Source organism: Hemicordylus capensis, chromosome 4 (genome assembly GCF_027244095.1).
Source record: "Hemicordylus capensis ecotype Gifberg chromosome 4, rHemCap1.1.pri, whole genome shotgun sequence".
NCBI classification, from domain to species: domain Eukaryota; kingdom Metazoa; phylum Chordata; class Lepidosauria; order Squamata; family Cordylidae; genus Hemicordylus; species Hemicordylus capensis.
Window position 1 is genome coordinate 84,040,521 of NC_069660.1, and position 14,065 is coordinate 84,054,585.

The 14,065-nt window shown below is 43.9% G+C and overlaps 1 protein-coding gene across 5 annotated transcripts in view; it reads right to left on the minus strand.

The window, feature by feature from the left end:
- ERI3 (ERI1 exoribonuclease family member 3) overlaps positions 1 to 10,156 on the minus strand; it is a 304,483-nt gene extending 294,327 nt beyond the window's left edge. For 2 of the 5 annotated variants that reach the window (XM_053248976.1, XM_053248972.1), the window contains exon 1: positions 9,779 to 9,829. In XM_053248976.1, the coding sequence (XP_053104951.1) occupies positions 9,779 to 9,809 (31 nt within the window). In that variant the 5' untranslated portion in view covers positions 9,810 to 9,829. Of the gene's footprint in view, positions 1 to 2,619; positions 2,747 to 8,834; positions 8,860 to 9,778; positions 9,830 to 10,030 lie in introns of those variants that run through there. The other 3 variants (XM_053248973.1, XM_053248975.1, XM_053248974.1) reach the window with 3 other exon arrangements.
- Between the last annotated feature and the right edge of the window lie 3,909 nt (positions 10,157 to 14,065).

A 14,065-nucleotide genomic window follows, 5' to 3' on the forward strand; every position in this document is an offset into this window, starting at 1 on the left:
AGGTTACCAAGTTCCTGTATGTCTAATGAGAACAGGTTTGTAATATTCAACCCACATCTTCTTAGAAGTCCATAGCAGAACTTGCTCATGGAATGCTTGTAGCCTCATAATTTTTAATTAGTCAAAACATTTCAACTCCATAGAATAAACTGAGAAGACAGAACCAGGGGCTCACACCTTAACTTTCATATTTTTTATTTAACTTTGGCACAAACAATAACAAGCTTTCACAGTTGTGAATGAGCTACACAGTTGTGTACCTATATTATTTGATGAACTGGTATATGATCGCCCTTAAATTTCCAATGCACAAAAACAAAAATCTCCAAATAGGCATCAATGTGGGGCCAGTTTATAAGTTACTAAGTGGAATCTACTTCCATGTGGCATCTTCTCATGTCACTCTGGCAAAATCTAGACAAAAAAAACCAGAGGCAAGACAAATTATATGGCTCCTCCTCCCAGGAACATCACCAGGCCTCTTGGAGAGACTTATGTTTGCAGGACAGAGATCATGTCAGTGATCTGCATATTTGGCTCTTCCATCTAAACTTAATCAAAGTGATGTTGGAAGAAGTCACAGAGAACCCATGCAATTGTAAGAGAAAGGCAAAGGAATATCTAAAACTAGTGCCAAATCAAGGTAAAAAGTGCCCAATGTATTCCAACAATAAGTCTTCTCAAAAAGAGATTATTTAGGACTACAGCTCAATGCTAGAGCACATGCTTTGCACGCAAGGTCCTAGGTTCAATTCCTAGATCTCCACGTAGGATTGGGAAGCACCTCTGCCTGAAACCCTGAAGAGCCACTGTCAGTCAGTGTTTTGTGTTAAACAGGCCAATGGCCCAACTCAATATAAAGCATCTTCCTATTTTCTCTTTTGAGAACCAGAGGAGGAGATTACTTTGTTGAAACAGGAGAATGTAGAGACTTATTGCCCTTGAAGTACATGTTGTCAAAACACACTGGACATTTTTATATAAGAACAGCCCTTCTGGATCAGGCCAAAGGCCTACTTAGTCCAGCATTCTGTTTCTCACAGTGGCCCACCAGATGCCTCTGAGAAGCCCACAGGCAAGAGATGAGGGTATGCCCTCTCTCCTGCTGTTGTTCCCTTGCAACTGGTATTCAGAGGCATTTGGTCACTCTGAGGCTGGAGGTGGCCTATAGCCATCAGACTAGTAGCCACTGAAAGACCTGTCCTCCACGAATTTGTCTAAGCCCCTTTTAAGGCCATCCAAGCCAGTGGTCATCATCACATCCTGTGGTAGACAATTCCAACTATGTGCTGTGTGAAAAAGTACTTCCTTTTGTTGATCCAAAATTCCCTGGCCCTCAGTATCATGTGTTGACCCCTGGTTCTAGTGTTGTAAAGAGGGAGAAAAATTTTGCTGTCTACTGTCTCTACTCAAGACATAATTTTATACACCTCTATCATGTCTCCCTGTAGTCGCCTCTGTTCCAAACTAAAAATCCCCAGACAGGAACATAGGAAGCTGCCATATACTGAGTCAGACCATTGGTCTATCTAGCTCAGTATTGTCTTCACAGACTGGCAGGGGCTTCTCCAAGGTTGCAGGCAGGAATCTCTCTCAGCCCTATTTTGGAGATGCCAGGGAGGGAACTTGGAACCTTCTGCTCTTCCCAGAGTGGCTCCATCCCCTAAGGGGAATATCTTAAAGTGCTCACACTTCTAGTATCCCTTTCATATGCAACCAGGGTGGGCCCTGCTTAGCTGAGAGGACAAGTCATGCTTGCTACCACAAGACCAGCTCTCCAGATGCTGTAGCATGGCCTCAAAAGCAAAGTTCTCCAGGCCCTTGATTATCTTGGTTGTCCTCTTCTGTACCGTTTCCTGTTCTACAGTGTCCTTCTTAGGTTATGGTGACCAGAACTGTATGCAGTACTCCAAATGTGGCCACAACCTAGATTTGTATAAGGGCATTATAACATTAGGATTTGTATTTTCAATCCCCTTCCTAATGATCCCTAGCATGGAATTTGCCTTTTTCACAGATGCCACTCACTGAGTCCACACTTTCACCACAACCCCAAGATCTCTCTCCTGGTCGGTCACTGACAGCTCAGACCCCATCAGTCTATATGTGAAGTGGGGGGGAGGGGGGTTGCCCCAGTATGCATCACTTTCCACTTGCTTACATTGAACCATGTTTGCCATTTTGTCACCCATTCACACAGTTTGCAGATATCCTTTTGGAGCTCCTCACAATCTTTTTTGGAGTTCACTATCCTAAATAGTTTAGTGTAATCTGCAAATTTGGCCACTTCACTGGTTATCCCAACTTCTAGATCATTTATGAACAAGTTAAAGAGCACTGGTCCCAGTACCTATCCCTGGGAGACTCCACTTCTTACTTCCCTCCATTGTGAAAACTGTCCATTGATTCCTACCTTCTCTTTCCTGTCCGTCAACTAGTTCAACAACACATGAGCCTGTTCCCTTATCCCATGACTGCTAAGCTTACTTAAGAGCCTTTGGTGGGGAACTTTGACAAAACAATTTTGAAGTCCAAGTATACTATGCCAACTGGATCACCTTTATCTACATGCCTGCTGACACTCAAATAGTTCCAAAAGGTTAGTGAGGCAAGATTTACCCTTGCAAAAGACATGCTGGTTGCACTGTTCCCTCTAAGGCATGCGCACGTGTGCTCACAAGTTTTTTGATGTCCGCTCAGTTAATTTTAGATCCCACTCAAGTTGAATCAGGAAGGCCCCACTCTGAATGCAGGTTTGCACACACTGCCTTGATACTGCCGCCCAGAACAAAACGAATTCTGCACAAAAATGGAAAAAAAATTAGAGGGACCACTGGCTGGTTCTCCCTCAACAAGGCCAGTTCTTCTATATGTTTAACAATTTTGTCCTTAAGTATGCTTTCCATCAATTTACCCAGCACAAAAGTCAAGCTAACCGGCCTGCAGTTCCCCAGATCCCCTTTTGCAAACAGAGTTACATTAGCTACTTTCCAATCCTCTGGTACAGAGCCCAGTTGTAGTGACAAGTTACATATTTTTGCTAGGAGATCAGCAAGTTCACATTCGAGTTCCTTCAGAACTCTTGGATGGATGCCATCTGGCCCTGGCATTTTGTTAATTTTTACTTTTTCAAGACAATTTGAAACATCCTCTCTCTTCACCTCAAATCAGCCCAGTTCTTCAGCCTCCAAGCCTGAGAAACTCAGTTAGGGAGTAGGAATATGATCAGTATCCTCCACCATAAAGACAGATGCAAAGAACCTATTCAGTTTTTCTGCAATCTCCTTATCCTCCTCAATAACCCCTTTCACACCCTCATCATCTAAGGGTCCAACTGTCTCCCTGGCAGGTTTTCTACTTCTGATATATTTTTAAAAGTTTTTGTTATTCCCCTTGACACTTCTAGCTATATGCTCCTCAAACTCTCTTTCTGCATCCCTCATTGTCTCCTTGCATTTCTTTTGCCAGAGTTCAGGAACTCTGTTCATGAATGTTCCTTCCTGTTCTCTTCATTTGGGCAGGCCTTCCATTTTCTGAAGGAAGTCTTCTTCCCTGACTATTTGTTAACCACGCTGGTGTCCTCCTGAGCTTGGTGGAACTTTTCCTCCTTCTTGGTATACAGTCCAATTGAGCTTCTATTATTGTGGTTTTAAATAAGTTCCATGCTTTCTGGAGTGATTTGACCCTCCCGACTTTTCCTTTTAACTTCCTTTTTACCAGTCCCCTCATTTTTGAGAAGTTTGCTCTTCTGAAGTCCAATGCATCTGTTCTGGTCTTCCTTGGCAGTGCTTCACTCACATATAAACTGAATTGGATTGCACTAGGGTCACTTTTCCCCAAAGGTTCTACAACTCTGACATCTTGCACTTGGTCCTAGGCGCCACTCAGGATTTATTTATTATTATTATTATTATTATTATTATTATTATTATTATTATTAATTCAATTTTATACCACCCTTCCAAAAAAAGGCTCAGGGTGGTTTTTAAGTCCAAGGCCACCTTCTCTCTGGTTCGTACCGTGACCAACTGTTCTAAGGCAGATTTAGCAAGTCTAGAAATGTGGCCTCTCTGTCAGTGCCCAAATGTTAATTTGCCCAATCTGTGTGAGGGTAATTGAAGTCACCCATTATTATTATTATTATTAGAGGGAGGAGAGCTGGTCTTGTGGTAGCAAGCATGACTTGTCCCCATAGCTAAGCAGGGTCTGCCCTGATTGCATATGAATGGGAGACTTGATGTGTGAGCAGCACTGTAAAATATTCCCCTCAGGGGATGTAGCCACTCTGGGAAGAGCAGAAGGTTTCAAGTTCCCTCCCTGGCTTCTCCAAGATAGGGCTGAGAGAGATTCCTGCCTGCAACCTTGGAGAAGCCGCTGCCAGTCTGTGAAGACAATACTGAGCTAGATAGACCAATGGTCTGACTCAGTATATGGCAGTTTCCTATGTTCCTATGTATAGCTCTGTCTCTCTTTGATGCCCCTCTGATTTGCTTCTTCAACTCCAGGTCACTGTCAGCATTTTGATCCGGAGGGCGATAGCATGTCCTAATAACACATTTCCTTTCAGTCCTCATATTGTCACCCATAATAATTCTGTTGAGGACTTCAGTCCTCCTAGGTTTTCTAGCTTGTTGGATTCTATCCCTTCTTTAATATACAATGCAATTCCACTCCCAATCCACCCCTCTCTATCCTTTCTGTAGAGTTTGTACCCAGGAATAACAGAATTGTATCTTCAAATCAGTAGAGTTTTCAACCCTTTAGTACCAATATGACATTTGGCCCACATTTTGCCAAATTGCCATTTTCGAGTGCTGTCTCCGCCCCGCCCCCAGCCCCACCTGAACATAAAAACTGGGCCACAACAATCCATCCACATAGAGGTACCTGAAGAAAACATTAATGGTGCAGATTGCTGCTTAAGTTATTTCATGATTCACTGAAAACCATACAAACTGTTCTTTATTGGAATTATATGCATCATGTATGTTTCATTTCTTAATGCAGACAATATTTTCTAACTCTTACATTATATATGTACAATAACTAATACAGGCAAAATTAAGGTAGATGCCGAAATGCTGTCTCAAGAAATAAAGTCAAATTTCAGTAACCTTCATCCAGAAAAACTGGTTGGGGAGTGGAAGTGAACATGGGGTAAAAGGCCCATACAGACTGGAGAGAGGCAAGCAAACAGAAGCTTAATCCAGACAAGACAGAAGTGTCCCTGCTTAGTAAAATTGTGGAATAAGAGTTCAGCCTGTTTTGGATGAGATTGCACTTCCCTTGAAATTGCAGGTTTTCAGTCTGGGGGTGCTCCTGGATTCAGCTGTAAACTTGGATCAAGGTGACAGTCATGGCCAGGAGTCCATTTGTCCAACTTAGGTTGGTGTGCCAACTAAGCCCATTCCTAGGGATGACAAATCTGGCCATGGTGACATACAGCCTAACCTACTTCACAGGGTTGTTGTGATGAGAAACATAACTATGTACACCACTCTTGGCTCCTTGGAGGAAGAGCAGAATATAAATGTAAATGTAATATGCTGGCTTAGTTATTTCACAAGCAGGCTACTACAGTGTGCACTACAAAGAAGTGTATCTAGAAGCTTCTGCTTTTCCAGAATGTTGTGGCCAGGTTGTTGACCAGAACCAGTTCTGAGGATCATGTAACTCCCTAATTGCAACAACTTCACTGGCCTCTGCTTTGTTTCTGCACCCCAAAGTGCTGGTTATGTCCTTTGAAGACTTACATAACTTGGAAGCAGGATTGATAAAGGACTGCTTTCTCCCATATAAGATCTTCTAGAGAGGCTGTCCCCTCAACATCCGAGTTGTGACTGACTAGCTGTGATGGCAAGAGGGCCTTCTCTGTGGCCATGTGCAGGGTGTGGAACTCCCTACATAGGAAGGCCTCACTGGCTCTTTGGTGGCCATTCAGCACTGTGTGAAGACCTTTGACCTGTTTAGTTTGGTTCTCCTAGCACTTCTTATTCTGAATTTGTTTTTTGCTCATTTGCCGTTTCATCTTTTATTTACTGTATCCCATTGTTACTTTAAGTTTTTGTTATTTTGTAAGCCACTTCAAGCATTTTAACAGAAAGGCAGGATAGAAATATTTAAATAAATACATCATAATTTATAACCATAATAGCCACACATAATGTGAAGTTTTTATTACTTGTTGGCCACATCCATATTTTCTTTTTAATAAAACAAGTTTTATTAGTCTTCACTTCTTAGTCATTTTTTTGAAAAAGTGCACATTTCACATAGAAAATATGTCAGACCTATAGTTCAGTAATACCCATTAGAAAGCAGCTGCTCTCTAGAACACCACCACTGTGCAACTATTCCACCCTAATTAAAGAATAAGCTGAGGGCAAGAAAAATAATTTTTTTTAAGCAGCTTAGGACTTGGCACCTTCTGGAGCATATCTGAAGCCACAGGTTTTTATCACTCTTCAGTGAGCCATCCACTTAACTACTTTTGGCACACTGATCCTTTAAAAACAACCTAATGAGCAAGATCTCACATGCCAGATTTACATATAAGCATCCTGAGCACCTATAGCACTTTTAAATTGTTCTTTTTTAAATAATACTACTAATGGTGCAGTGGGGAAATGACTTGCCTAGCAAGCATGAGGCTGCCAGTTCGAATCGCCACTGGTATGTTTCCCAGACTATGGGAACAGACTGGGAAACACCTATATCGGGCAGCAGCAATACAGGAAGATGCTGAAAGGCATCATCTCATACTGTGAGGGAGATGGCAACGGTAAACCCCTGCTGTATTCTACCAAAGAAAAACCACAGATCTCTGTGGTCGCCAGGAGTCAACACCGCCTAGACGGCACTCTTTACTTTACCCCTCACCAAAAAAAGAGTTGCACTCAACAACTGTTTTTAGAAACCCGAGATTCCTCACAATTCCATCTAGTCACCCAGTGTCCCACTTTAGATAAAACAGCTCAATCAGTTAACCAGAGCAGTGAAAACAGTTTTCTGAAACATGTCCTCAGCCCTGATCAAACATCCTCCCACTGTTCAGCAAGTGTTGGTGAAGGGGAAGAAGGATTGCACTTAAAAGCCATGCCCCTCGCCCCACCGCAATACCCCCACTGGCCTCACTCCCCTCAACAGAAGCACATTAGCATCTGTCTGTAAAGGGCAAAGCTTAACATGCAGAGGACTTTCCCCACACAATTTGGAACCCCGGCCAAAGCTCCAAATGCACAATAATGAGGGTGGTGGTGGGAGGGCATGGTCAGCAGGCATGTGGACATCAGGGGGCATGGCTACGAGACGGAACCCACTCCCTCTTGCTGAATGCAGAGGGGTGAATCTTTGAACAGAGCACCTGTGGTTGCAGGGAGCGCACACCACCCACTTGTTGGTAAGTAACTATTATCCACTGCTCATAGTTATTTACCAACAAAGAACTCTCTGTGCGGAACTTCTCAGGATAAATCCTAAAAGACAGGCTAGTGTAATTGTTTTCAAACTGTGCTCCAGAAACCCTGGGGGTTCCACAGAAGCTTATCTAAAGTTCCTTCATGACTAGCTCAGTAACAGCAGATAAGCTTCCCTGAAACATAGCTTATTAGGAGTGTGCACAGACTGCAGTTTTGGTTGCAGTCCCAATTCAGACCAATCAGTGGTCTGGCAAACTAGTTTGACTGAACCATCCTGAGGGGGATGTGCTGGGGGGAGCACAGCAGCAGCAAGCTGCCTGGAGTGGTGGTCATGCTGGTAAGGACCAGCATCTTTACTTTTAAAAGTGTCACCTGCCACACTGCCGGCACCACCTCAAACAGCTAGACCAGTCTGAGGTTTGGCTGAACCAGGCCAAACTGTTTCGCCGGACCACGGATTGGTCCAAATTTGGGCCACGGCCTGAACCACGGTCCATGTACACCCCTATAGCTTATCCACTAACACCAACTGCTTTTGATATATTGGGAGTGTTCTGTGTTCTGGGATATGTTCTTAGTTCATGTGGAGTGACATAAGATTCAACAAAGCTATCCAGTAACACATATAAACTGAGCATGCAACATGTAACACTATTTAGGAGTGAATACTGTACTGATACTGTACAATTCACTGTTCTTCTGCTACACACAAGAGTTCTTCAACAGACAACTTCATATGGAAAGGACTCCCTAAAGGTAGAAAGTTGAGACACAACTGAACTAGTAGAGATGACACACAAATCTGGCAATGCTTAGTGCATTTAGCAAAGATACCTAAACCAACAATCATGAATGTTATAGGAGACAATATTGCTATGACAAATGCAGCCATCAAGAAAAATGCATTGTAGTTATCTCTAAATTTCAACATCTCTAGGACAGTCATGTTCATTAAGTGAGCCATGGCCTGAATAAAAATGAACTGTGGGTGGAAGCAGACCACAGGACGCAGGATTAACAATGCTGATCTAATGTTTCAGGCTCACAAGATGCTTGATCTGTGAAATCCCATGGATGAAAGTCATCCAAACTACCCATCTCTGGTTTTTAATCCATTCCAAGAGCCCTAGTCTCATATTCAAGTGATATTTCATTTTTAAAAAATCAATATCAATTAACCAAGTCCCTTCTTAAGACGCTGCCCATGAAAAAACTAGCGGGGGGGGGGGGGGGAAGCTTACATCATGACAGACCTTTACCAGATATCTAGCTTAGCAAGCTGGTTACAGTCAAACCTCTCAATCAGTCTCTTCACTACAAACCAAATTTGAGTGTTCCCATTCTTATAAATGGGAACAATGCCAATGTACACCCTGTGGGGGCAGACACTGACAGAGCAATCTTAAAATTACTTACTTAGAAGTAAATCTCACTGAGTTCAACAGGAATTACTTCCTAATCAATAGTGTAGGACTGAAGCCAGAGCTCAGTAGCAGCCTCGTCATCTCTGCATTTCTCCAGAAGACCTTATGGCCAGTTCTGCATTTCTGAATATGTGCCACAGATACCTCTTACACCCAAATAGCCAGGTGATACGTTGGGGGGGGGGGCAGGAATTAGATTACCAGTCACTTCCAACTCTGAGTACTATTAAACACCTGTAGCTCTTGTACACTTGCTCTTTCAAATAAAGCCCACAATTTAGTTAAGCTACACATATCATTAACCCCACCCCCCACAATCCCTCACAATCCTGCCATCCCAATCCATCCCCCTTCAGCTCCAAATCTGACTCTATCAAATCCCTAATTCCAAACACATCAACACTGGTCAGCTCCAACCTAGGTGCATCTTGACCCAGTCTGAATTCTAGTACACATAGGCACTGCCGGACCCACCCTCAATCACCTGCCCTTCTCTCACTCTCCCAGGCCGAACTAAAAAGGTCCTTTGTCTATCGTAGGGGCAATCCACAGCCCATTTGAACCTCAACCTTTTGCTGCGCTGTTTCAATGCAATCTTCCACCGTGACGGGCCGGCAGCCACCCAGCATAACATAAAGATCCTAGACCCGAAATCATCTCGCAGCAAGCGCACCCAGCCAGCCACCTCCCCACGCCACTGTACAGCCACTTCTTGCCTGCAGCTCCCTGTGCCAATTCTCCCCTTCCTCCCTGAAGGGCGCGCGCGCGCGCGCCCACCGGTCTAGCAGAGGCCCCGCACACCCCAAATCATCTTGCCAAGCAGGCCTTACTGAGCTCTCTCAAGATATCCCTTCCCCTGGCCTTACTAAATCCGCTTCTCCAATGCACCCCGCCCGCTCCCTCCATGCAGTGACACGAGCACCGGCGACCACACACCCGCTAACTGCCAGAGACCCCGGCAACCCATCCCTCCAGGCCGAGATCCATCCCCCAATGCATCCTGCACCGCGCCCCCAACCCTGGCCTTAGGCCCGAAGCAGGCTGTAAAAGCTCCATCCGGCACGACCCTCCCCTCCACGCCCCTCAGACATTTCCCTATCTGCAGAACCCCAACACCCCCGCCCCCCCAGGACGGCCCCGGCCACCCCCATCCCTCAGCACCACGAGTCCCCAACAGCAGCCACTCACCTCCACGCCCTTTGACCCTCGAACTCACTCTAAGCGGCAGCTGTACTAGCCAACCACAACAGCAGTTCCCGCCCTAAAGGGCGGGCTTCCTGGATCTGGACATGTGTATTATCGACTTACCGCGCGCTCCTGGCCGCGTAGCATTATGGGATATGTAGTTCACCGTGAGGAGGCGGGTATAGGTCCAGCTCGTAGCATCTCGGAGCTCGCACTTCTGTGATGGGAGAAGAGAAGGGAGGCACCGAAGGAGTACAGATTAGAATTATGAGATGAAAATGGCCTTAAAATAACGATTCATTGCGCCTTAACATTCAAATCTTGCTTTAAATTCGCATTATTCTGCTTTTAAATCCCAAATAGGATTTTTTATGTATTTAATTCTGATATCACGTTAATCATAGTAAATCCTACTTGGTTAAAAGAAAAAGTGAGGGGGCACTGAACTCAGTGGAATTTACTTTTGAATAAACATGTTTAAGACTGCAGGACTGGATTGATAATAATTGAAGTATTATATATTTAAATACTATTTTTGTATCATCATATCTCAGTCTTTTATATTATGCTTTAAATGTTGAAATTTGATTAAATAATATTTTTGCCTATAGGTAGCATGTTTTATTTAAAGCTTTATACTATATAACTATTTGTATCAAATAATGTACATAAATTCAAATGTTAGACAAAGACGGCATTGACCGCATATAAGATAGTTGGTTCAAGCCATGCATTAAAGTCCTATTTTTATAACATCATCCTTGTGTTATCACTCCTAGAGAAGACAATTGATCATTCAGATGTGTTACTATATTTGCAATTATGCAAATTTATTAAGTTTTTTTTTTCTATTTACCCTTTCCCTTAGCCAGGTAACATTTCATCATCACTACTGTGAGGAACATGAATTTTATTCCAATTTTACATAATAGAATGGAGAACAAGAGACAATCATGTGAAATTCTAAAGAATCTATGGTTCATCTAGTGTCTCCTTGATTACGTTCCATATTCTATCCCCTGAACTACCCTAAAGGTAAAGTAAAGTTTGCCGTCAAGTTAGTGTCGACTCCTGGCAACCACAGAGCCCTGCAGTTTTCTTTGGTAGAACACAGGAGGGGTTTACCATTACCATCTCCCGCGCAGTATGAGATGATGCCTTTCAGTGTCTTCCTATATCGCTGCTGCCTGATATAGGTGTTTCCCATAGTCTGGGGAACATACCAGCAGAGATCCGGCAACCTCTAGCTTGCTGGTCAAGTCAAAAGCTCTTTCAGGAGTACTGCTCTTATTTGTTGTGCACTGTATAGCTATATGTCTCAACATATATTTTGGCTTTGGTGTTCTGAAATAAAACAAAATTATTGACTGTGGAAGAAAATAGGAACTCAAGGAAGGGAAAGACCCCATATTCCTGGATCCTCAACAGTATGGGAGCTCAGGGCACTTCCTGTTATTCTCATCCCCATAGGATGTGCTGAAGAGAGAAAACCCTAAAGTTATATAAACATAAGGAACTGAGCCCATCCCACAAGTTTGCCTCTAGAAGCAAAAGACAGGACTTGGAAGACTGAGTCCATTCCATGGAGACACTGAGCTGCAAACCCAGTGAGTATACAAACTACACCCTTTCTGCATCAACCCTCCATCTACAATATGGGGATAATAATATTTACCTTACAGGGTTGTAGAATTACAAGATAATGAGGCTGTTCTCACATGCAGCCTAACCCAGGCTAGGGAAGCCTAGCCTGGGTTAGGCTGTGTGTGAGAGCCACCGGGATCAAACCCAGCGATGCTGTGCTGTCAAACCTGGCTTTCTGCCCTGGCTTTTACCTGGGGTTTAGTGTGGGGAAGTAACTTGCCTAGGGAGCAAGAGGTTGCTGATTCAAATCTCCTCTGGTATGTTTCCCAGACTATGGGGCAGCAGCGATATAGGAAGATGCTGAAAGGCATCATCTCATACTGCGCGGGAGATAGCAATGGTAAACCCCTCCTGTATTCTACCAAAGAAAACCACAGGGCTCTGTGGTTGTCAGGAGTTGACACCACAGGAGTTGGCACAACTTTACCTTTAAGTGCATCTTAACCCTGGATAACTACTCGTGTGACTGCCTGGACACCCGTCTCCTGGGGGATTCCATCAATGCACTGCACTCATTGCACAGTGCATTGTGGGATACTTGATGCCGCACAGCTCCTGGGAGAGCTGCACATGTGAACACCCAAGCCGCATAGCTCAGGTAAGCCAGTGATCATCTGGGAAGAAGGTAAGTTCAGTGCAGCCTTCCCTCCCACCTGCACACCCTTACGTGTGAATAACCTTAATACTTGTCAACCGCTTTGAACACTTGAAAGCACTATACAAATGCTAAGTATTATTATTATTATTATTTATTAATTAACTTTCATAATACAGAGACTGCAGTTTGAAAACATATTATTGCTTTTAAAATCACAATATGTTAACATTTACTATTTCTCTATAATCCACACACTTACTGCACCAGCTTTTTGTTCCTTTTGTCAGTTCTTGGACTCAGGGCCAGCTCAAACTGCACAGCTACCTTTTGCAGCCTTTTTTTCCTTGTATGTGAGTGGGGTAGTAGAAGAATTGCATTCCCTCCTCAAGGATTTCCCAGCTGCAGCTCCTTTTTCCCTGTTTCAACAGTGAATGAAATAACGGGAACATGCAACTGGGAACATTGTGGTGGGTTAGACACGTCTGTTCATGACTTTGTATTTTTGTCCCTAGTTTCTGGGATGGTGGGGGCTACAAAGTGTTCCTCCTGTTTGTTTGTTCTGACCCAAGAGTGCCCTGAAGAAGCAGCTGGCTAAGAAGCTGTTTGGGAAATTGGAAGGCCCCAGCCTGCAGACTGGAGATGGCAGGAAGATCTCTGCCTGTAATAAGATAGTCAAGTTCAGTTAGCTGTGTGAGGGAAGTTATTTTCCTTTATGGTATTGCCTGAATCTGAATTAATGAAAACTTCTCTCTCTTCCATTCTCCTTTATGAAGATACAATTGTTCTTATTGCATACTCTTGTTTTGCTTTTAATCTAACAATTTATTATTATTATTATTATTATTAATTATTAATTATTAAACATTGAGGAGATTCTCACGATCAGCACAAAGCCTAGCCCTCTTTTTGCTGATCGTCTGCTGCCACGGGAGCCGCACAGCTCCCAGCAGCAAGCCCTCCTAATTCCCCCTCCCCTTAGCCGAGGTTAGCAAGTGAGCGCTCTGCTAACCCCGTCTTTTTGATCATGTATTGTCACACTGTGGCAGCACATGAGAAGAACCCCACCAGGAGGCTGAAACAAACCTCCTGACGCTGGGGGTCTCTCTAGAATGCCCCGTGCACTCGCACGGGGCATCCTGGAACTTCCGAGGGCCGCACAGCCCCGATCCCCGCAGCCCCTGCCGGCTCCATGACGGAGTCAGCAATCGTGTGGGCAGCCGATCCGGCCACCCAGGGCTGCCTGAATAATCGTCTGTGGGGAGAGTGAGCTAAGCCCGCTCTCCCTGCAAACCTGCTCTCGGCAAGTCTCACTGATCGTGAAACTTGCCTCTTTGTTAGCCACCCTATAACAAATTGTTATCTGGATGGCTCACAACACAGCTTTAAAACATCAAGTAAAAACACATAAAACATGAAATCATAACACACACACCCAAAATACAAATATAAAATACAATACAATACAGTTTTAAAACTTTTTAAAAGTTAGTTTTAAAAATAAAAATTAAAAATAAAAATTTAAAATCCCTGAGTGAACAAAAAGGTCTTTACCTGGCATCTAAAAAAAGAAAATGATGAAGCCAGGCGAACCTCACTGGGGACACTATTCCATAAATGGGGTGCAACTACCAAAAAGGCCCTCTCCCTAGTAGCCACCATCCTCACCTCGTTTGGCAGGGGCACTTGGAGCAGGGCCTCTGACGAAGATCTTAAGGTCAGAATCAGCATATAGGGCAAGGTGCTCCCTCAGGTAACCCAGTCCCAAGCCATTATCTAGACCCATTTCAAACTGGCTT